This window comes from Dermacentor andersoni, chromosome 1 (assembly GCF_023375885.2).
Source record: "Dermacentor andersoni chromosome 1, qqDerAnde1_hic_scaffold, whole genome shotgun sequence".
Lineage (NCBI taxonomy): Eukaryota > Metazoa > Arthropoda > Arachnida > Ixodida > Ixodidae > Dermacentor > Dermacentor andersoni.
Window position 1 is genome coordinate 89,644,500 of NC_092814.1, and position 25,715 is coordinate 89,670,214.

General features: G+C 42.2%; 1 protein-coding gene across 3 annotated transcripts in view; it reads right to left on the reverse strand.

The window, feature by feature from the left end:
• Window positions 1-6,201: 6,201 nt before the first annotated feature.
• The window catches only part of TP53INP (Tumor protein p53 inducible nuclear protein), a 32,254-nt gene continuing 12,740 nt past the window's right edge, over window positions 6,202-25,715 (reverse strand). For 2 of the 3 annotated variants that reach the window (XM_050191603.2, XM_050191602.3), the window contains exons 2-5: window positions 16,509-16,671; window positions 15,174-15,306; window positions 13,991-14,214; window positions 6,202-7,107 (exon numbers count right to left, since the gene is read on the reverse strand). In XM_050191603.2, the coding sequence (XP_050047560.1) occupies window positions 6,929-7,107; window positions 13,991-14,214; window positions 15,174-15,306; window positions 16,509-16,626 (654 nt within the window). In that variant the 5' untranslated portion in view covers window positions 16,627-16,671 and the 3' untranslated portion in view covers window positions 6,202-6,928. The remainder of the gene's footprint in view (window positions 7,108-13,990; window positions 14,215-15,173; window positions 15,307-16,508; window positions 16,672-25,715) is intronic. The other variant, XM_050191604.3, reaches the window with a different exon arrangement.

Genomic DNA, 25,715 nt, shown 5'->3' on the forward strand with positions numbered 1-25,715 from the left:
CAAGCTTTCTACTTGTAGCTACTTTGTAGGACGCCTGCCACATGTATCACTGTCATCCACAAAGCAAAAAGGTTAACTGCTCGAAGACTAACTTAGGAACAGTTGAGCCTTTAATCTTTGCAGTCTGTAAACATTTATTCTTTAGAACTGCATAGCTGAAGTTTAGCAAAAAATAAATTGCTGTCTGCATATTATGGTACACAAAAGTACACAATTCAGTAAAGATTACAATTACTAAACATACAGAATTTGCTCAAAAGCCATTTTCTGAGATTATTTTCAATAAACAGGTTATAATAGTGCTCGGAACCAAGATGCACACTAAACAAAACCCAATAACATAAGATGCATAATTAGTCAATTGACTGAACAAAAACACACACAAAAAATGTATAACATTTGGGTCTCCACCTCTAAAATAGGTAGGGGTGAAACAACATTGCGCTTTGCCAGCGTACCAGAAGGTAACAAAAAAAGAAAAGTACACCTCACAAGTATGGCTAATTCAGTATGTGCCTGCAACTCATTTTACTTCAGCTGTATCCATCTTTTAAAAGAAAGAATTACAAGCTTGACAGACACACAACACAGAGATAAACTTTTGCAAGGCGCTTCAATTCCGTGCTGTCGATGAAAGCAGCATAAGACATTGCTGTGAACATGCTTGAAGCATGGCATTTGCATGAAATGTTTCCTAGCAGCTTTACTCATAGTTTGAGACAAGTACAGTTTCTCAAGTCAGTATTGCGTAAATAAAGCAACATTATTTTGACATGCACACATTTGACATGCCTCCTGGACAGCCCCCCTTTTTTTTCACATTTACATTTTTGCTTCATGGGCTTGTTTTCATACACTGTAGGGCCACAGACTAGACTTTTGGTTCCTTCCTGCTGTGTTCTTTTGTACATATATACAGCCAAGAATTGCTGAGCTCACACATGCAGTCACTCTTCTCACAGCAGGAAGGTGTCAACACAGTATGCTGTAGCAATTAAAAAAAGAGAGAGAAAAGAAACATGGTTGCACTGAGTTCGGGCGCAAGGCTGGGTTGCAAAAGCCAACTGTTCACCGGAGGATATGCAGCTTAGGCTGCCCATAATGCTAGGCTTTGCTTGATAACCCAATACGACATATGCACATACCATTCTAATGACATTCTACCACAGGTACTGCTAGAATTATTAGGTGCTTGGAATGAGCTGGCACTATGCCAACAGACGTAGATTTTTCATGGGCTGAGCTTGGAACACGTCTAGAAGGATCACATATACTGCACAGTGTTGGTGATGAAGTGTTATAGAAACCAGCAGTTGAATGTACCATGTGAATATGAGCTCCAGGTGTATGTAACTCTTCCAGCTAAACCAGCGGCTCATTCACACTCGCACAGAGATGGTATTTCATGGTGAATGTGCTTTAATACCATATTTCGGTAGATTACCCATTTGTTTCACTAAGATTAAATCAGAAGTAACCATTGCCTATGGCAGTGCCAAACAGAAAGTGTAGAATTTGCAGACACAGAACCAAGGCACTGTCTAGCACTGTCTAGCTCACTGCGCGGTCAAATTTCTAAGTGCTTGAATTTTTCTGTGCAATGTAGTATACAGGCCAAATCATGTGCGAGAAGTGTTAGCACGTCATGTCTCGAAGGGAGGAGCGGGAGGGGGGGCAGGTCCCCAGGGTTCTCCCTCTGGATCTGTCAGTGGTGCGAAATTTGAGTGTGAATGAACCAGTGGTTTAGCAAAGTCACATGTAGCTTGCACTCCAATTTATGCTCCATTCTGTAGAAGTGACCAACCGTTACTCAGATGTAGCACTCTTTCAAAGAATGCAGTGCTTGCACTCTTGGAGAAGATAATCAAGTTCCAAGAGATAGATTTCACTGCGCAGATTGACTCGAGGCAGCAAGCAAAATGAAGTGGTACCAATTCGCCCACCTATCCATCCTGTGGCAACTGGCAGTTGTTAGCGACTTTCTTTTTTTGGGTGGGGGGGGGGGGGGGCAGTTTGGACACATAGACAGATCCCTAGTTTGAGTAAAGTAACATGCCTCTTCCATAATTCAGAAGTCAACTTCTGTACATTTTTCTTTTACCGTGGCAGCACCACATCTTTAAGACAAGCATAATAATGACATCGCTTGCAACATGGGTGTTGGACTGACTACTGGAGCTTCACTTGACCCTTGGATAAATGGATAGGCTTTCTCATCACCGTGATGGAATAACTACAGTGCAGAAAAGCTGACTTCTGCGGTTGAGTTATGGAAGAGGCAGAGGTTTGTAGCAGTTCTTATCCTGTATGCACTGTGGCAAGAACCCAGAAGAAAAAAAAATCAATACAACCTTAATACTACTCCAAGCACATCAGCTGTCCAGTCCGAACATATTACTACATAATATTAATGTATTTGCAACATGTGTATTGGGCTTTCAGTATAAGTTGTGTGTCCAATAACAAGGATGTCAAAAGAAAGAAACCTGCAGTCCTGGCACTTAAACACATTAGATAAATGGTATAGGTAAACTGATTTGCATTGTTTTTGTAGGCCAAAATAGGCAAACCCAACAAACGTGATCTGCATGAGGTATAAAGACAACTAAATAATTTAGCACGTTAGGGCAGCCAGATCACCCCGCATTGCATTAAATAATCATGTAGATAATTCTATCCCAAGACATGTCTGTATAATGTTTATTATTAAATCCCTGGTGCCTTGGTGTGAGGCCTTACTTCTTGAAATGCATTAAAGACACTGCCAAATTAGAAAAACAGGAAGACACATAACAGAAATTCCTAGATTTGTCTGGCTTTTCTGAAGGCTGGATACACATGTTTCTCTTTTAGGTGAGATTTAATAGTGTGATAACTAGGAAATAGCATAGTAGCATAAAAAAAAACTTGAAGCAGCGTGAAGAAGACGAAGACAACAATCGAAAACACACACAACAGGACGAGCGCTGTGAGTTTTTTACTGTTGTCTTCGTCTTCTTCGTTCTGCTTCAAGTTTTACTCAAGATGAACCAACTTGCCCAAATCAAGTTGTAGCATAAATAGTTTTGCAGTGTGTTAGAGCTAAATAAATAAGTTGCAAAATTATTTTCGCAGCCTTATAGTATGGAGGTAAACATATACCATGCTTAGGGCCATTACTCTGCGTGCCTTTTGAGAGAGAGACACAGAGGCAAGCATGCATGAGGTGGGATGTCATTTGCACTGCCGTCCGGCCAAGTGCAAGAGCCAGCAGCCTACGTTTCAGCACTGCACAGGCCTATGCAACGACAGTGTCTAAGGTACAACTGACTGCTTTATTTATTAGCAGAGGCCACATTCAGCTGAGAATTCTACTGACCTCTATGGAAACACAAACTATCATAAGAACAATTACAATAGGTAGAAGAAAAAGTGGACTATTAAAATTGTGTTTTTACACATATTTGTGCAAGCTCTGTATAACAGGGACGGATTCGTGAGGAAGGTGCCAAAGGTGCTGTGGCTTCTAGCACAACAACAAAACCATGCGACTGCTTGACTGCTTGTGGTAAGAGGACTTCCAAACTTAAAGCAATGCAGAAGGGCCTGTTGTTCAACCAATTACACTACTTCATAAATTAAGTATTACCGACAAATAGGCTGCAAGCTTATCAAACAACTAGTTTTATACATTTAGTACAAGAAATGCAGGTTAGAGGACATGAAGCTGCACTGTAGCAAGTACATGCAGCAACTGTTCACAAGTTGGTAAGCTATAGCCACACTGTCAGTGAGGATCCTAAAATGAAAAAAAAAGAAAAAGATTTAGTATGCTGCACTCAAACAGCTTGGTTGTTGAGCATAATTTGGCCACAGCACCTATCAAAGTGATATCGATGCAAAAAGTTGTTTAGGTGCCCAACTTTGTGAACAGCCTTAATTGCTTGCAAGGGTAATGGTGCGATTTGAGAGAGAGTGCTGCTGTTACTGGGACAAACAAACTCTGGTGCTGCCAGCCTTTACCTCTGCTGTGCATTACAAACCATTGGTGCCCTGCTTTGTTATCATATGTGATGGCAGTGTAAAGGCATTTCTGAAGCAGTCATCATAGCTGGCATACACTTGTGCATGCATACACACACATTTATACAAAGAGTTCCATGTGGGTATTTACACATACTACACACATCCACAATAGTTAGCCTGCAGCTAAGACACTATGTATAGTATGTATATATATTAGGGGGGAAAAAGCCATCTGAAAGTTACTTCACACTGACAACCTTTAATGCCTTTCTTTTCATTTTTTTTTTGTTTTTTTTCCTTTTGCCATGTATTTTCAAGCTTTTATAACTTTTTTTTTTGTTTTATAGCTATGCATTGCTTGCGACCTACGTGCACAAGGTTACAAAGCTAAAACATCAAGTTATTTTTTTTTCTCTTGCAGTTCAACATACCAGCATGCAGTCACTACCAAGCTTTAATTATTAATAATTTTTTTTTCATGTTTAATCTTTTGCACTTTTTTTTGTACTTCTTTGAGTTCTCTTTTCTGTGGGTGGGTAAGTGGGCAAGAGGGGGAGGGGTGAATTCCTGCACTTGGGCTCTTATCAACTTGACACACTAAGCAGCATCAGTGCAATGAATGAGAACTTACAAGCTCAGCTAAATCAGAAGACAAGGCAAATTTGGGTGCGAAGAGCAGCAAGTCATGGGTATATGAGCAAAGTGACTCTCAATGTGTTCTTTACAGCTTTCAGATGACTTGGTGCTTTACTGTTTTTTTTAAATCCATCTTTGTAGCAGCCCAGGTGACCCAGTTACCATAAATGCTCCTGGTGGAAAAAACTGCAACAATGGCAGAACTCAATATCATTCTGCTTTGCTTCAAGGCTTAATAAAAAGCTTGTTATTATGTACAGTGAGAGTAGCAGTTTTTCTGGGTATTTATATATGTACAGATTCTTGTCTCTCCAGGTCCAATATTTGAGACATTGCCTCACAGGTGCTTTAGATTTGTTTGGAAATGTTTGCACTAGGGTGGTGCATTAAGAACAATTCAAGAATGTCTCTTCAACATATGCACTTTAGCGCTGATTATTTTTTGAAATGCCAGAATGGCTAATCTGTTACTGCAGCATTGCTCTTAGTAAGCAGCATCAAGCTTTCTTCTGTGCGTGAGGTCAATATTCAAACAGATCAAGGAGAAGAGAACAAGGTAGGAAAAATAAGGAAGGGGGTACCTGCTGAGATCCCTGCTTCAATGTGTTGATGGCAGCTGCACACAATACTCTTGCAGATCTCTACTTAAGCAGCAGCAAGGTTGTTTGAAGGCAAATTAAATAAGGGGAGGTGCTGTTCAAAAGACTGTACCTGCCTGAATAAGAATGTATTTTCAGTTTTTTTTTTCTCACTTGAAAAGTTGTGCTCGGGCATCCTCATTTTAGATTTTAAATGATAGCAAAATTTGATAAAGAACAGCAAGAAATGTGCATCCTTCAGCATCACTTCAGTGTTCCTGCATGACATTAAAGTGCAGTTTTCTCCTTTTGCACGACACAATGGCTCTAAAATTATGTACACGGTCTTTTTCACAAGTAAAATTGCCATATTATAATGAAGCTTTGCATTCATGTACTCCAGTGTATGCAAAGTGATGTATTAGTGTTTACATCATCTCTAATGTATAAAGTTATCAGAAAAAAAAAGAACACACATAAAATTAACTTTAAAAAAAGAAACTTTTGGACAAAATTGTTGCTAACTGCACCCTATGGTAATAAAATGGGGTAAAGAAAGTCTATCTTTCTTTACCAAAAGTCTATCAATGCTTAAGGTTTATAACCATAGCTTTACAATAAGGGAAAAAATTTGATGCTTATCTCCCTTTAAACAATAGAAAGCATCATACTTTGAATTCACTACAGGCATAAGGCAATATCTAACTCTTGCTGTAGTAAATTGTTCTGCTTTGAAGTTTTTTTTTTTTTTTTTGGAAGTGAATGAGTCACTAGATTATTATTTTTATATGTGATAATTGTAGTAATGGTGTTGCTCTGTATTAAGCAGACAGGTGCTCTCTAACACACTGTGTGTTTGGCATTGTACACAAATGAGGTTTAGTAAACTAGAGAAGACAGAGGCAGCCTAGTCCAACGGTTCCCGTTTCTAGGCCAGAAATTCTGTTGCGAGTTGCAGAGAATGAGACAAAGTATAGTGCAATACAGGTGGCAAACTCTTTTTCAGAAAAAAAAAGAAAGAACAAATGAGCTGTTGCTTATTAACATAATGGCTAAGTTACATGTGCATAAACTAACAATTCACCCTTTTTACATCAGAAGAATGCAGTGCACACCATGTTTGCAATGTAGGGATTAACATTACATCTTGCCGTGGTATGGTGCTGGCCTGTTTCAACTATGGGAGATACACTGTATTAATGCCAGTCAGGTTTCCATTTCAATGAGACAGCAGTTACAAAGAGAAAAAAATTTTTTATGTGGCTTTTCCAATATCTCCCATTTATGAAACTGGTCATTGACAGTTCTGACATGAAGGTTTGCAATATTAGCGTCCATTTTCAAACAGTGTGTTTAAGATGCTGTGCTGCTTTCCGAGTACATATTTCTGCCACACACACCTTCCCTAACTTTATACGCAAATGAGCTTCCTTTCTTGCACTGACAGATCAATCCATGTGCTCACTTTGAAGTTCATTAATGTCACCCACATAACACAGATTCGAAGCTGCACTTTGTGCACAAAGTCTGTGTAATGCACAGACCCTGCTTCCGGCCACAACTTTCCACTGGCTCTTTTCCTTTAGGCAGGCCAGTGTAGTAACAGTAGATTTCATATGCCCAAGTAATCCCCCCCACATTTGTCCTCTTGTTTTCTTCCTGTGGTTGCACAAGTGCCAAAAACATTGTCTCTTTGCAGTGATGGCAAGTTAGCACTTGCGATTGTTGTTGGCTCCTGAGCGGCGTGCAGCAGTGCGATCGCGGCGTTTGGGGTGTCGGTTGCCAGCCTGCACTGTGCGATTCTGCCGCTCCAGTTGGCCTCGACCCAACTGTCGCTGTTCTCGCTGTACCTGGCTACGCTGACTTGGCCGTAGCTGTTCCAGCCAACCTGTATAATTGCCACATGTGCCCTTGAAAAGCCTCTTCTCGGCACCATACATCCAGTAGCTCAAAGATGCACAGCTTATAGAAAGCCCCTTCAGCAGGGGTTCCATAACTTTTTGGCCTCGGGAATGCCTTACCAGCTTTAAATAAACTTTGAGAAACCCCTGGCTAAGCATACGCAGTCTCTTTAATGATGTTGACACTTTACTACACAGGAACGGAGGCTGAAGGCAGCACTCATATCAGTGTGATGAGTGCATATGGTTTTTTAAAAGGTTTTTCTCCAAGCCCCATCGAAAATATTGCACTAGGAGTTGTAAAGGGTCGCTAAGGGGGCATTATGTCACAAAATTTTTTAAAAGCATCTAGCACAGTAGCCGAGATAGAAGCAAATGAAATGTCATAAAGCAGTAGTGTGAGGAGATGAGCTACCCTCCCCACCCTTCAATTGCCTTGACCACAGTGCATGCAACATTCCTCTCCTGCCTTCTTCCATATCAAAGCCAAAGGCCCAACTCCTTCTCTTTCTCTCCCTTCTTGCTCTTTGGCATTTCCAGACTACATGCTCTGCACTTCACAGGAATCCCCGAGTTGTTCCCACTACTATATGTGTGCTGCAGTAATGTGACAGAGAAGCTCCATGCATGGGATGTCACCTGGCTTGCAGCCAGAGTGGCTCTTTTGAAAAGAGCGTGCAGGCTTTTCTTTGAATTTTCAGCTGCTTTCACAGTGTACATTTGTGTAATACTTTGCAGAAACAATCATCACCATGTGATGTATGTGCCACAAGCGCCTGTTCTCAATGCCCAAACCTGGTGAAGGACCCTTTAAGTAGAGAGTACTTGCATGGCCCTAACCCATAACCAGCCACAAGTTTTTGCTGTGCTTCCAGCTATAGTGCCAACACTTATATTTTGTACGAACTTTTAAGCAATCTAGGGGTATATTATATTATTATGTTTCAGTGATCTGTGTTACATTATCAAAACTAGGGTATCTGAGACAAAAGGAGAATTTTTGCTGGACAAAGCTTATACCATTGGCAGATATTGCAATTTGTGTTATAATGACTAACTTGACTAATTATTTTCTCACTAATTGCTTAATGGCATAAGTTCCAAGTGAAAATTGGAGATGGTGTGTGATATAAGCATGTATGCTCATTGGGATCCTGAGACTGTCACCACTAGTTTCAGGATACGTTCAAATAGTCCATCACAAAATGTATTGGTGTCCAGCATAGTTTTGTCTCGCAGTGCACATTAAGAAAGTTTTCTGGAAAAATAAGGCACAGCACTAATGTATCTCACTACAAGTTTAGGGACAGACATTTTAAAACTGATACTGTACTATGCTTCATATTTAGCAAGTAACACTCCAGAAGCTGTCACAAGTAGTGTGGTCTTAAACTCTTCCACTACATATGTTTCATGGTGAAGTGGTCTTAAATCTGTGATGCCGTCGACAAAATAAATTCTTCATTTATTACAACTATAACTTGTCTTGTATCTTCAAGTTTCCAGTATATGATTCAGTGTTTTCTCACAAGTGCAGCTGGTACACTATGTGCAATAAACAATTGCACAAATGTTTAAATTTGCCGCTGTTGTTAACATTGATCAGCAAAAATTATGATTTTGCCTCAAACCTTGCAGTTGCAAAATTACCTTTCTAATTATTCAGCTATTGAAGTAATTATGGACGAAGTTTACTTTGCACTCCACTTTATGTTCTTCATGGTTGGGGGGGGGGGGGGGGGGGGGACAGCACAAGGGAAGCAGCACACTGCCCCCAATCATCAATCTTAACCAATGTTCCCAATACTGTGCTCTTTATATTCTTGATTAAGGAAAAGTGATATGAAGGTGAAAGAGAAGCAACTTGCTGCCTGTGGGAACCGAACTTGCAGGTACCTCTACATGATGTATGCAGTGCTCTACCAATTGAGTTACAATGACAGCCGTTTACTTGTCGACCTTCATGGATATATAAATTATGAAGTACATGCATCTATAATCTAGCTTTGGGAGCGTAGACCAGTGCCACTCATAGCCATGGTGGTACTATAGGTGGTCAGTTTGGTACCCACTGGCAACAAGTTACTTTTCCATTCACTTTCGTTTCTCTTTTCGTTTAATAATAAATGAATTTTATCGCAAAGTTAACTCTCATTCATAATTCCACAGTCAATAATAATAATAATAAAAAATTTGCAGTTTTGCCGAAAAGATGAAGCAGTGATTGCAATGGCAAATTACTAAACAGCTATATGAAGCAAGGTTAGCAGTGTTATCTGCTGAATAAAGTGCTGTAAACATTTGCTTACTAACTAAACTAACCGGCACGATCTCACACATGCACAGGCAAACACAAACACATCTCAGTTTATGACCGTGGACACTTGCTGTCAGAATACTGGTGTGATGAGGAGCAGCAGCAGCAGCAGCGAGTGAATTCCCCTTTGTGCTGCCTCTCACTTCAATGTGAACTGGGAGCACATGAAGACAGCATACACAAAGCCATCAGGTATCTCGGGTCGCCTAGCCTTTGAAGACTGCCTCCAAAATAGGGCACGGGCGACTGCGCTCAGCCACCCCAGCCGAAGCAGAAGAGGAGATGTGTGTACTAAATAACCTGCCCCCTTCCTCGCCCCCCTCCTAGCACGTGCACATCTTCCCGCTCCCCCACTTACGTGCACGAGAAGACTGCACACCCTCCCCACCTTCCTCCCTTGTACACGCGAGAAGACGCTGCTGCGTCAAGCCACCATCCTTCTTAGCTCACCCTCGCAAGGTTTCACTCACACTTACAGCAAAGGGTGCACGGCCACGATGTTATCACACTTGGACTTTACATGGAACATCACGACGACTACGGAAATTCGCCTGGAGTGTTCCCATAATTGCTGTCACAATAATAATTAAATCATAAAAAGAACTGCCCCTATGATTTCCTTTGGCTTCACTGTTTGTTGCCTTTAATGCTTTAAATATTGAGCTGCTCATTTTCCCTCGATTAGACTCATTAATTTCACAGCAAGGGTCTTGACTCTGGCAGCCTTCATGGCTTGGGGTAGAATATGAGGGTTTATTGGCCACTTGCCTTCTCCTAAGACCCCATACTACATAATGCCTGCAGTTTAATGAATGTTCAACTTCTTCCGCCATGACTGTGAGTGTCGCTGGCTTACACCCCCAGGGATAGATCATAAATGCATGTATACATAAATATCCAAAAAGGCAGTAGGGGCAACAGCTGTCCCCATGGCTTAATTGCTAGAGCACATCCGCATGCATGATCAAGAGGTTCTGGGTTGTGTTCCCTCCAATGGCATGTTGTCTTTACTTCCACTTTTATTTCCCTTTCCCTTCATATTATTGCAAAGTAAACACTCATCCACAATTAATTCCACAGCTGAATCATTAAAAAAGGTAATTTCTGCTATGCTTTCCTTGGTTCCATTGTCTTCACATGGTTTTTACTAAAAATTGAGCCTCTCCATTCTCCCAATACTTCTCGCTTATTACCTAATTCAGTAATGTTTAGCGAAGTATAACGAATAGACGGCGCTTTTTGTATGGACATGTATTAACTTCTTTCTTTTTTCACATGCTTAGCAATTTTCTACAGGCCAGAAGCAACAAACTGCATCACTTTAATGATATTTGATGCCAGGCGAAAGAAATACCTTAACACTTCACTGAACTTAACTGAAATTTCTTGGTTACTAAACAGAATTTTGTTTTCTCTACATTTCCTGATTTTAATCGCACTGATGATGTTTCAATAATAGACCGTCTGCCTGATGGTTTTGAAGAATTTGTTGCACCAAGTTCTATTTGTGATGTTAACGCATTAGTAAGTTATTCTGAATGCGTGGTCAAAAAATGTATTCAGTGTTTGTCTTTTCAAACCAAAGAAAAAGAATATGAAAATTCCCTGGATGACGCGAGATATATTACATCTAACACGGCGTGTAAATAGGCCAAAGTGTAAGAGACACCCAAACAATCAGGCAGCCAATAAGTTTCATTAAAGTCAAAGATGAGCTCAGACTGAAAATTAACTCTGCTAAGGATTTCTTCTGTGTGCAGCTGCAGGACCTGCTAAAAATTAACACGTGTAAATTTTGGTCGTCTGTTTTACCACTTGATACGACAGCCATTTATATGGTGATTAACAATGATTCTACCAATGATCCATTTCATATGTCAAATTCAAATGAGTATTTCCTGCCCATTTTTATTCGTGACAACAACGTCAACCAACCAGACACTAATGTTCGTAGTGACGTGTCCATCAATGACATTAATGTCACCGAAGAGGGTGTTTTGAACTTAATACTGAAACTAAAAGAAGTCCGCTGGGTCTGATGGCATTTTGAACTTGTTTTTGGTACGGCACTTATTACAGACCTGTTGTTACCTTACTGTTACAGTTCGCAAGTCCCTGGCATCCTCTACCTCATCCTGGAAAATGGCTCAAATTCTTCCTTTATTCAAGACCGGTGACAAACATAATATCTGATTATAGACAGATTTCTTTAACATTTTATTCATGTAAAATGCAAGAGCAAATTATTTACAAACACATTATGGAATACCTTGAGTCGCATAAATTACTAAATAATGTGCAGCACAGCTTCAGATGCGGAATCAGCACCTCAAAACATCTAAGTGAATTTGCACATGACACTTGTATTAACCTCGACAGGGGTAACCAAATTGACACAATCTTCATTGACTTTTCAAAGGTATTCTATACAGTGATTCATTCAAAATTGATGTATAAAATTGATGCCACCATTAACAATCCCCGCTTTCTCAGGTGGGTTTCTAGTTTTATTTCCCATCGATCTTAATTTGTGTCCTTTAACAGAGCTAATTCCAGGGTGGCAGAAGTGCCCTTAGGAGTGCCACAAGGTTCTGTGTTGAATCTGTCACTTTTCTTGTTTTTATAAATCATTTGCCTCATCACATAAACTAAAATTTATGTTTGTACTCTGACGACTGCATATTATATAAAATTTGCTGCTTTTATGACCATTTACAGCTTCGAAAATCCCTTTCTAATTTTAGCTCTTGGTGTGCTACTTGGAAAATGACAATTAACATCCATAAAACCATCGTTATGGCTTCCATCAAGAAAACAGTGCCTTCCATTTTTACTTACAAAATTAATAGTACTCCCTTTCAGAGCAGTAGTGAATATAAATACCTTGATCTTATTTTCACACCCAGCATTTCTTGGTCCAAACACACAGATTTAATACCTCAAAGGCACTGAAAAATCCAGGCTATCTGAGCCGCACATTGACCGTAGCCCCAAGGAATATTAAACTACTGATGTATATAACACTAATCCGGCCACTACTATAATATGCTTCTCCTGTCTGGAATCTGCACAAACAATTCTACATGAATCAAATCGAGGCCATCCAAAAGAAAGCGATTCACTTTATATGCCACAGGTCCGATAGAGATTTTTCGCTTGCCACAGTGATTTCATCCCTAGGCTTGCAACAGGTTGCCGACGCACAGAATTGCCAAAGTTTCTGCATTGCATTATAAACTCCTTTTGCCAGATTTCTTCAGATGATTACCTAACTCCTGTTAATCCATCTGATACTAGAAGCCACTATCATGTAGACATCGTGCCTTATTTGGCCCGTACGGACAATTTTAAATACAGTTTCTTTCCCTGTGTAACTGAATATTGGAATACTTTGCCTAATCCTACTTGTTCTTCTTTAAACTTATTTTTGTGGCTATTGAATAGGTAGTTAGTATTTTCAGCTGGTCTGTATTGTTCATCTTGCCTTTTATTATTTGTCATTATTCTGCTTTTCACACCCACTCCTGCAATATTCCAATAGGGCTGCACTATGTACAAATAAAATCAATAAAAACTTCACTGATGTGGTCCAGTAAAAGTGTTTGTGTAACAACATAAGAAAGGAATTACCTCACAAAAGAAAAATACCCTAACACTTCACTGATCTTCACTGATGTGGTTCAGTAAAAGTGCTCATGTAACAACGTAAGAAAATGACCTTAGAATTGTCTGCAAGCAAGCTACTGTTGCTGTCCTTAGATACCATATCTAGATGTCTGCTTCAATGATTTGCGAACTTCTGCCACCTTCAGTAGTCACACCTTAAATTGCAGATCTATATACACATTTTATTTTGACACACAATCTTCCTTTGTTTATTTAATAAAGTGTTATAGGCCATGTCCCCTTTCATATGGCCATGCAGCTTCCACATGGCACAGATTCCTCAAAAGCATCTACTCTAATGCATGATTTCTCACAAAATCTATTATTAACTGAAATGAGCATATTTCTATGTTGTGCAATATAGGCATTGTTACAATAAAATTTGCATACCATGTGTGAATTTGATGCAAAATGCAGTGAATAAGCTATGCAGGCATAGCGGCAATTCAAATATAACAAATTAATGAACTATGCAAATCATTCTCATGCAAGCATGCACGTATGTCACACATCTACAAGTAATCCACACAGGAACACATTTGGAATCAAACCATCATTCTGCTGAATGCATGTGCACCTAAACTTTAATCGTGACAGCTGCTTTTCTGATGCACAAAACATTGACATGCACTGCAATCAAGCTGACAAAGAAAGCAGCTCACCTACCATGTCCTTTTTCTGTATAATTATCTACGAGTGATGCATGCAATACAATCATGTTAAAAAAGAAAAAGGTTACCAAAGTAAACAGACAATGCTGTCCAACACTTACTGCTAAGTATGAACTCTCAGCAGTCCATAATTGTGGACCTGGCTTTCTTAATGGACTATTTTTTAGTTATAATGCGAGTGATGCAGGCTTAAGAAAGCAAGCAACTGGCACTCACCCGCTCTGGCAGCCAGTGCTGCCGGCCTGGGACCAGGCAGGGCGCGGCTGGCCGGGACTGCAGTGCTGGGTGGTGGGGAAGGCGGGGGAGTCAGTGGTGTGCCCCGCAGACACGGTGGTCCATACACACTCATGCTTGGGTGCTCAATGAGCAGGTTCTCCAGAGGGGATGTCTCCAAGTGCACCGGCCGCCGTGCCACAAAGCACGGCGGAGGTGTCACATACCTGCACGTGCCCACACATATTGTGCTGACCTCGACTAGAGAGTTCCTTATGAGCACGGACAGGCTGAGCTAGCTACCTATGTCTCGACTTCATAAGGTTTACCCCACTTACATTCCTGGCTTTTATGTGCCTTATCTTGCCAACAGTATTACGGAGTTTAAAATCTCTGCTCTTGTATGCTGCCAATGATTTCAACTTTGTCCCTGTTCTTGCAGACTGCCTCCTTAGAGGGGCCATGACACCAAATTTTTGAACTTGAATTATGCATCACATGTTAAACTGTACACGTTCCACAGCAGGCTGACGAAACTTGAGTGCATCTGGTGTGGCAAAATATTTGCATTAAGATTATTTAATATCACACTTGAATTTTGCGGAAGTCTGGCAACACTAATTCGTGAAGAAATTAATCGCACCCTTAGCTATGGCTCTCTCTGAGGAACGGAAGCCAATCTTGAAGAACATTCTTTTGTGTACTGCAGGCAACGGGAGCAATTACAGAAGCTGGAAATACATCATGGCAGCCATACGTCGTTTCGTTTTGCATGTGCAAGGTAGTTTCTGCAGGTGTTCTTTGTTTTGTGCTGCTTTCATTGCGTAATGGCCCTCCAATGGTGCTGCTTGCAGCGCCATTGGGGGGCCAGAGTGTGCAGTGCAAGACGTCCGATGTGGTTTCAGACTGTTTCGAAGCAGTTGACACAGCGGTGACCTCACATTTTCCGACGTCACATATTTCATGCCAAAATGGCAGTCCCTGTCAGTAGGAGAAGCTTAGAGGCAGTGATTTCAAATGGAAATTTTTAGTTGGAATGTGTACGGAGAGCCCAGTTCTTTGTATGTGTAACCATATTGGCCCCTCTACTCGTAGTTACAATGATAAACTGAGAATAGTCAGATGACCATGTCATGGCCCCTTAAAGTCTTGATTTCAAGCTGTAAGTTAAGGCAGAACCCCTTACCAGCTCCCGTCCATGGGACAGGGACTTGATGGCGGTGTGGCCTCCTGAGAGGAGTCCACCACAGCCACGTGCAACGTGGTGGGAAGACTGCATGGTCGGTCACATGGTACTTCCAGCTGGGGACTGTCCCCATCTGCACAGTGTCAATAAAAGCATGCATGTCTTCAGAAGAAAAATATACTGCTAGCACAAACAATGGGAAACAATATGTTCATAAGAATATGTGCTGCTTATACAGTAAAGCATGGCTGTTATCCAGACAAGTTAAACAAACAATGTGAGTTTAGTTGTTTTCAAAATAATGTTTTCCAGGCAAAAGATGTGCAGTTCTTGTCAAATTATATTCAAGTTAATCTCACATTTGAAGCATCTGAGATTAACTTCATTTACTACTGCAGTGATCAAACCCTATGCGTCTAAGGGGATAGTGAAAAACATAAGATTAGGAGAATGACGATCACACATGGGCAGCACTGTAGAAGAGCCATGAGAGACTTTTCTTAAAATTCTAATTCATAGCACAAGCTGTACCTAAGGCCTCACACTTATGTGTCATGATGTTTCAATAGCTGCACTCTGTTTCATTTCACCCGGAAACAGACTGCAACCAGTGAAGCTATCATTCTACTAAACACCCTATCAAAAGTGACAAAGAAGCATCTATACGTTGACTATGTGCAGAACACATTATGGTTCTCAGATACTCATGCAAATTCTGCCTAAATCTCTTGATAGTCCACTGTATGAAAAATTAAACTCAACACATTTTCTGCTCTACGCAACACATTTGCAGACCAAAAAAAAAAGAAAGGTTGTAATGCATGTTAGTCTCCTTTAGTTTTTTTTTCTTTTTTTAGATGTTAACAATGAATTTGTCGTAGTATGTTGTATCACAGTCGTGCATGAGACATTTTTCATTTTGACCACACTTGAAGCTGGACATTTAATTACACTGATATTTATGTACATACAAGCCACATCATACAAATTATGATTGCCACCATAACTATGCTACCAAATCAGATTTTTGTTATCTGTACCATTGTAATTGTTTATGCTTATTATGCCTTTGTTATGCAAGCTACTTCATGTCATATTTACTAATTTGCAATCTACTTCATATTATGTAGTTTTGAATGTACACTATCACATCATTTAGGTGCTGCTGACATTATTTGTCCCAGGTTTGGCTAGGCTTGTTGAGCAGTTGTTGAGACTGCTTGTTTTCTTGCCAACCTGTTTCTTTTGTAAGATAAAAATGAAACTGATTTTACTGCAGTCTGTTTTTTAGCTTAAACACTTCACTCTTGCTTCTATCATGGAGATTAACCTTACCTGTGACATCAACAAGCAACCAGTCATCTTCAGCCTCCATGGTTCGGTAGTTAACATCATCTTCAGGAGTTGGAGTAGGTGGGGCATTGAGAAAATAGCTAGCAATGCCGCTCAACATGACTCACGATGCACAATGCTTTTTGATGACTTTTCAAAGGTCTACCTGCAGAGAGAAAAAGCAATGCGAAAAACTTAAACCACACTTTCAGTGGACATCACACAGATTGGTGGGCAAATTACCTCAGCTAGACTCCTGCTACTGAATATATGAAGAACCCTGTTACACTGAGCCAGTCAGATCAATATCCCCTTTAGTGGTAATATGGACGCGATTTTTTCGTGACGGTTCTGTTCAGTGGTGGCAAAGAAAAAGCAACAGAAACTGAGTTTCAGGTGAATTAACCCACTTGCATACTAAGCATGTTTTCATTTCACTTCAATGTACTACAGATGACCAATTTACCGAAGGCACTACCATGTTCGACGTGACGTTTGAGGTGCCGCATTCTAGTAACAATGTCGAAAGCATATTTTTTTCTTTTCTCGTAATGCACGTCGCCAATAAATAAACTGTGCATGTGCTTCAAGCCTGTGATGAACACAACGCAAAACACAACATGACTGACTGCACAATAAATATATATAATTCCTTGCTAATTATGATGACTCACTAGAAAATGCCCAAAGCAACATCCTACCACCTTGTAATTCTTGCAATTGAGTATCAAAAGCTCTGGAATAAGTTCTGCAAATTCTAAACATTTATAGACAGTTCATCATAATTCACGTGCAAAGGGAATATAAGTTTTCACTATTTCAGGAATTTCACAACTACAGTCGACTTCCGTTGATTAGACGCTGAAGGGACTGACAAAATTGATCATATTATTTGGGGAGTCAAATTAAACAAAATCAAGAAAAGAAACGCCAAAACACACTGCTGCTTCATTTGGCAGCATTTGCCCAATTCTAAAACGCCTCCGAATCACATGCGCGCCCGCTTTCTATGTGTCTAGAGAAGAAAACTAACGTATAAATGACATTAAAGTTCTTAAACAATGCAGAAATTTCACGCGCACCCGAATTTTTAGCAAGTAAAATGGGCAAGGGTCTAATATATTTTGCACAATGGTAGGCGGTTTTCTAAAGTCAGCTTCGCTGCAATACAGCTCTGTTATGCGGTAAAGCATAGAAACCAACGCGAACGTAGTTTTCATTTCGCATCCGATTGCACAGCGCAGGCAAGTTTCGGTCCAATGTCCCCCCCCCCCCCCCCCAAAAAAAAGAAGAACACACGCGTTAGTATCTCGTAAATACTGTAAACAAGCATTGCGAGTTGCCCGTTATTGCTTGAAAATATTTCTAGGGCAGGCCGAAGGATAACGTGTGTTCAACGCATTCTTTGTCCGCTAAGCTCCGCGGAGACATGCTGCCACTAAAGGGGTCGCTATAAAGGGCCACCATAGAGGTCAATCGCGTGCGTGCTGACTGATCAAGTTTGAATTATCCGGCGATGGCCAATTTTATATCGAAATAACGAAAATTTGGGCCCACAGAAATGCATGGACGCTGGCTGGAACCTTGGGTCGGAATCGAATTAACCGAAAAATTGAATAAACCGGAGTCTAATTAACGGTAGCCTACATAACCGGGGCCACTCACTGCTTTAGTTCAGTGAATAAGGTTGCTTGAACACAGAATGAATAGTAGACTATAAATTTATGTTGTCAATATACATGCCTCCGCACCTGCCTGAATGTACATGGATTATTAATCGGAACCAGCGCGTCAACGGGGACGAGTAACAGCACAGCTCAGCATGCTGGCATATACCGTATGGCGTATGATATTAAAAAATGAAGCATGCATTTGAATACATCACTATTACCTCATTCTATCGAACAGAATTTCATACATCATACCGTTTGAGTCATTTCCCACTAAATTAATTTGCATCAGAAATTGTTTCCAGACTGAAGGAATACAAAAATGTATTCACACCACCACAACCTGAACCTCTTTTAAATTGAATACTGTGGTGAATTTTTTTCATTTGTATACGTAGCTGAGGTGTAGAAGGCTACCTGATATTTCAACATTCATGACAACAAGAATGGCTGATGCCTGAAAAATAGTAGCATAGAAATTTTAACAAATGGTACAAAATATCATGGAAGCATTATGTTACCCGAAACATATAGCTACTGTAAAAAAACTCAAAATTCTTCTGAAGGATACGCTACATAACAGAACAAAAATAACTCTTTCATTTTGCAACGAGGGTATAATATTAATGTGAAAGCGTTATATGGCTCATGAAGCGGAAAATCCGGCGGCGTGGCCGGAGATGCTGGAAAAAGTCACGTGGTCACAGACACTCAAGGGGAGGCGTGGGCCGCTGGGTTCCTTGAAGCACCACCAGGCGGCGCTCACCTCCGCGCATCCGCGGCGCCGACAATGCGGGAAAAAAAAACCAGAAAGCTCGCCTTCGCGCATAGCGTTCGCCGCAAACGTTTCCCGATAAAGGTTACGGTTGCATATAAGCTGCAGTTGCCGGGAGGCGGCAACGGTGTGGCGCCGGTCTATATCCCCTTAAGTCACGAATTATGTTCGACTGTCGATAAACATGTAAAATTTACATAATTTTATGCCAAGGGGCTGGAGGCTCATAGAAACCAAGTCAAGGCGGGACGAGAATGATGGTGCATTTTATAGAGAGCTACTATAATTACTTGCTAATTATATACTCATTTATTGTACAGTCAGTAATGCTACGTCTCTTTATTAAAAAAATTGAATCACCCGCTCAAATTACATGCACAGGTTAATTATTTGGCACAAGCATTGCAACAAGGGAAAAACACCTTTCGAAAATACTACCGAAACACCCCACTTCAAACGTCCCGTGAAACACGGTATTGCCTTCACCAAAGCAGTCGTCTAAAGCGATAAATTTCTCTCAGAAGTGAAGGGGGTGCACTTGAGGAAAGCAGAATGTTCAATTTACTCAATGCTTAATGTTCGTTGTCTATTCCTTGCAACCACGGCACAGTAATGGCAAAAATAAGTCGCGTCCACAAATGTGTATGCCATGACTGAAGAGGATATATAGCGCCGCGCGTCGCGGCGCTGCCAGTCGTTGCGGTGATTTCGGCGAATTCTGTCGTGCGTTCGGTGACAAACCTTCGACTTCTACTTCGCAGTCAGTAGCTGCGCCCGGCTCCTTTGGACGTTCACGCAATATAAGTGCCCTTGAGTTTTCTTTTTCAAATGATGTAATAGTATTATGCTAATAAATGAACTTCTATATAAAATTTCTAATTAGAGCACAAGACATGAGTTACAGAGTGGCAATGAAAGAACCAAAGATTATACAGCTGTTTCCACAGCCAGTAATGCTAGCGCTTCACACGCATGCACATTCACACAAGCATAACATAAAAAAAAGAAAAAAATGCTGGCAGACATAATTACACGACCTTGCAGATGGAATCACAACCACAATTCTAAGAAAGCAGATTTTGAGACAGTTATACCGTGCCTGGTGCACTCTTTGCTACAGCCTAGAAGCGGTTTGCCAGCAAATAGCTATTTCCGTTGCTTGTGAAACTTTTCCCAAGCCTCCATGCAGCATCCTCAGCGGCTTTCACACGCTGTGTTGAGCCCCACAGCAGTGTACCGGTGGTATAGAAAACATGGCAGTTTATAAATGAGACTCGCAAAAGAACACAATTAGCAAAAAAAAAAAAAGTTTATAATTCCCTAGTAAAAGTTATAATAGAAATACTTTATTGGGTTCTATAGGTTTCATATCTTACTGAATTATGAAACGATAAAGCTGATAGCATGTATTGTTCCATTGTATAGTACAATAGACCTGATACACTGGTAAAACTAATAGCGCTGTGTACCAAAGTGGTTTGTTCTGCAAAGGTGCATTAATTGTTCATTCTGAAGCGCATCTTTCTACGTGAAGCCTCCCGGACTTTGCCGATCGTGGTTGTTGCGGCTGCCTTGCCAAATAGCTCACACACAGGACAGCACTTTCACAACGAATCGTTGCATATATATATATATATATATATATATATATATATATATATATATATATATATATATATATATATATATATATATATATATATATATATAGCCCCCTCTATTCTACTCCTACAGATGTGCTGGCGGCCAGCTCTGATCTTTACGAAATTACGCAGTGAAACAGACGGTACCTGAATATCCTCAATAGAACAAATAAACAGCTCGGAAAACAATTTTTTTATTAAAGCGATGCCTTTTGTGCCTTCATTCTCAATGTTTGATAGATCTGCTTGGTCGACTTCTTGCCAAGCAATACTACCAATACAAGTTTATGTCATCATAACTATTTATATTGCACCTATTGGGACCTATAAAGCATCTTATTTGCCCAATACAAGTTTTTATCACTACTTCTATTGCTTCAATTGGGACCCATAAAACATTTTATCTGTCTTAAAGAACACTGTATTGCCCTGATACAGGAGCGGCAAAAATATTTATAGGACCTGTACACTTTGCTATGGGACCTGTACATTTTGCTATGGGATACCTGTAGGTTTTCCTATTAGACCTATATATTTCGTATAAGACCAACAGATATTTCTATTGGAATTTTCCCTAGGGAATTGCCATCTTAAATATGGCCCGCAGGCACGCACGTGTGAAACCGGCTCCCTTAATTGCCGCTCCGCATATCCCATTCGAAGCCCCACGGACAAAAAAGGGGCTTCTGCCAACTGTACTACACGAGTTATACGCGTGACTTCAGCAACACGAGAACGGGCTTGCGGAGTTTCATCACCGCAGCCAGCCATAGCTCGAGCTATTTCCATCACCCATGTGGGCATTCCTTCCAGGCGGCCTTTCACTGCTGCGCTCAGGATTCAAAACAAGTGCTGCAATAACAGCATACCGCCAAGCGCGCCGCGAACCGTCGCGAGCTGCGGCTGCCGTTTTATCTTCGCCGGGCACGGCGTTCTTGCGCGGGAACTAAAAGTGCTGCTGTTTTCTTTCTTTGGGAGTTACTCGCCCTGTATTTCTCAACGCAAATGCGGCGATCGAAAGCCAATAAAAAGCTTGGGGTTCTTTTATGGGCTACCTGTTAAATCCGTCGATTACGATCGCGCGCCTCTGTATATTCCAACAAGTTCGACTTCACTCTTTCGCGAGTCCTAATATTGTACTACAGCGGCATCGTCCACTGTCCGGGATTCCGGGGTTTTTCACTGCGCGTAGTCGGCAATGACAAATCAAACGCGATGATCAGGGACCTCCATCGCGGCGTTCGCCACATTCTCCGCCTTGTGACACATACTGTAGTATGAAAGGTAAGACCTGCCGAAAGCGAAGTTTATATCGACCATTACCTGAACATATTTGCTATACAGAAGCACCGTGCATAATGCACACGTTTTGTTACTGCGTCAGAGCAACTCAGACGCTGAGTGCTGTTGGACAGCTAAGTCTCGCATTTGACAGTGTAATCCAGAGATTCCGTAAAACATGCGCGCGAGCGCACACACACACACACACACACACACACACACACACACGCACGCACACACACACACACACACACACACACACACACACACACACACACACACACACACCGCAAAACGCTGATGGCCTAGGAGATTCTCCGCGCGGTCAGGCCTGCGAAAGGTTGGCTTATCTACAGAGAGATACCACACGGCCTACACGGTTGTCATATGGTCTACGCATGTAAGTCATGTGCTCAACTCGTGCGCCAAATATGCGCAGCTTCTCATTATTTGTAGAGCGGGCTGTGTCCCGCTCTATGATTGAACGTATGCGCCCATAGTGCGAACCGTTGCAACAAGCTGCATTTTTGCCCGCGGTAACTGAGCCTGTGGTTTGTCTGAGCGACAGGCAGCAGAGGCGAAAGCAGGGCGAAGTACTTGAGAAAATGATCGACGCGCGCGAGGAACAGCTAGCAGGCAAACATGGAGGTGGCGTTCACGGCGAGACATGCATGAACGCGCGAAAATTCCGATACAGATTTGCTGTAGTGTAATAAATTATTGTATTCGTTGTATAAGATAGTTATTAGTCTGATATAGGAGTTTGATATATCAGCCTAGTAATATTGTCTAAGTGCTTGCTTATAGAGTAGTGAAATATATATTCGCCCTATTACGGATGAAGTTTTTTGGCCGTGCAGGGTGTAGTAGCAGACTAAGGTTACATACTTGATTATGTTAGAAATGGTCCCAATAGGCCGCAACAGGAAGTTATCTGGATAACTTGCTGTTGCAAAGCAAATAACCAAGATGGTTGAATATTATTAATAATTATTATTGTAATAATAATAGCATATCCATAATTTGAGTTCTCAAATTTCAGTATGATCAGTGAAGATGATGCAGCATTTATATTTTTCGTTACGTCAAAAATCTTCCAATAAAATGTTATCTATTTGTCTTGAACCACTGGTACTACTTGACGAGCCAAATACATATCGTATAGTAAAACGATAGGGAAGTAATTGAAGTGGATCGCACAAGGGCGAAGCGTGTGCACCCAGGCTGCTCGTGCTCCGGGACTTCCCGAAGAACCGAGTGCAAGCAAAGGAAGTAAACAATCAGATAACACGCCGAGATGAACAGCACCACCCTGACCTGATCCATAGCTAGCCGAGAAGCAGTGGAGTTGCTTTTACTGGAGAGCGCAGAGGACGGTCGCCGCCTGCATGGTCCTTACTAAATTGAGAAGCAGAATATGTACGCTGCTATCTTTCACATGCAGTTTTTAAAAGCAAATGTGGGAAGAAAAAAAAAAATCCGATATATGGCCAACCAAGGGTACAATAAAATATCTGCCGCTAGACGTCCGACACCACATCACCTTCAGGGTGACAAACGCGCGCGTCCGGGCCGCTTTGCCGTGACGAAAATGAAAGCGAGAACCCGCACAGGCTACACCCGAGCGCCTGTAACGTGATAGCATGATGCGCCTGTGATCCCACTGCCTCCAGGACCGGCCCGCTTTATACCGAGTCGGCTGCCCCCAGCTTCGCGCGGCCACGCACGTGCCCCGCTCGCGCGACCAAGAGGACCGGGCGCAGAGCGAGGGCACGTCACTACAGCCGCAACTGGCGACGGCCCGTCGGAAGGCGTCGGTGGGGGCCCTTGGACGAGGGGGTGCACCGCCGCTGCCACGGTCGACGACCCGCGCAACCCGAAAGCATCGCGGACACTGCCGCAGGCTTTCCCAGTGCGACCCGGGGCTGAGGAGGAGGAGCGCCTTTCCACACGGATGGCGCCGACGGAAAGCGATTCACTCGGCTGGCGCTCGAGCGTGTCCTTCTATCGCGGCAAGAAAATGACGATCGGGGATTTCGCCCTGTCAGCGAGAGCCGTGACAAAGTGTCGAAGTTGTGGTCGGCATGCGCTGGATAAATGCTCGGCATATTTGACCGACCGACGACGACTCTCACAACAAACAACGACAGACGGTTGTGGTTTCTCCTGATTATTATTATTAGTAGTAGTAGTAGTACTTTTTTAAACATATTAAGAAACTCTATTCTAAGGAGCTGTTCTTCTGAATACATGGCACTCAGAGCTTTTTGAATTAACCGAGACTGGGAGCGTACAGGCTCGCGAGCCGATTTACAATTTATGTGAAACGTTTTGTACAACAAATGACCGCTTGAACTCTGAAGCCGGATGAGACCGCACTAAAGATGCTGCAAGCCTTGCACTCAGGATGTAGCAGCTCGGTGACGTATGCGCTCTCCTGCTAGTTGTGCGGCGTGTCCCTACCTTAATTGTTATGTATGCCACTGCTACGAAAGTGTAAATCGTCGCCTGCAAAACATTTCATCACTTCTCACACGTCACACCACGGCATGTCACTATCTATAATTTGATCAAAACCATTATAACGAAACTGGCAAAAAATATACATACAATTAACCAATTACGCTCTTTCTCTTTCTCGCTATATACGTTGTTAAGAACGGCCCAGCTGAGGTGCAAGTGTTGCCAGCCAGTTGCGACAACGGGCGTCAACGCTTCCTGGAGCGCCGCCGCAAACCTCTAGCCTCTGCGTCACTAAGTCGCCATTGTGACTGAATGCGTTCGGCGGGCCAACTATTGCTACCGATCCCACCAACGCCGCCCTGTTCTGCTATGAGTGGGGGAGTTGCCGCGGGAACGTCGACGAAGGCCCCTTCCCACGCGCCGACCAAGACGCATGGACAATGGCTACGCGGGCGTGCTACCCGGGTCAGCTCCGAGTTCTACGAAGCCCCTCTGACGTCGGCTCCGGACCGTGCACGTGTGTGTGTGTGTGTGTGTGTGTGTGTGTGTGTGTGTGTGTGTGTGTGTGTGTGTGTATGTGTGTAAGCCGTCCCGGGGAGAGGCGGCGTGTTTACAATGACTGGACGAATGTTTCCGTCCCCTTGGAATCAAGGGGGGACCGAGTGGATATAAGCCGCTGTTGTGCGGATGCTCGACATCTTTTCTTAAGCAGTCATGTTGGACTGAGACACTCTCTCAAGCAGTCGTGTTAGACTGACGTACTTTCTCTCGCAGTCATGCTAGACTGATGAATTGCATGTAAATACTGTAAATAAACCCGTATTCCTCGTTCTCAGTGAGAAGCAGTCCTTCCCTTCATCAACGTCCTCAGCGTGGATAAGTTGGACGACGGCATGGGTCAGCTACCTTCGAATTCATGCCGGACTCCAATCTTGACAACGGGTTACGAGCGATGGGATTGAGCCCCCAATCCTGACAACGTATAAGGCACAAAACATGGCGGAAAGCACGCGACGTGTGCTGTCGAGTTGTGTTAACGAACTCGACCCAGGAGGCTTTTCAGGCATCTCAAGTTGCCGTCTCAACCAATGAAAAATGAAAGTGAGACCGCCAAAACAAAGAGCAAATAAATAAAAATGATGGGCCCGCCCCAAATGTCATAAGCACCAAGGGCGCAACCGCCGCTCTATTGTATTCAGCAGCGTACCGGAGTCAGACAGAGACACGGTAGTAGACTATAGAGATCCAAAAAGGAGTGCCAGTTGCAGAGCACTTTTTCACAGAGGTCGCATCCGATGCCGAATATCTCGCTGCCGCCTCAATCGTTGTGCACATGGCAGCTGTGCATTGCTCCCTAAAAGTAGTTGCGGTTGCTGCG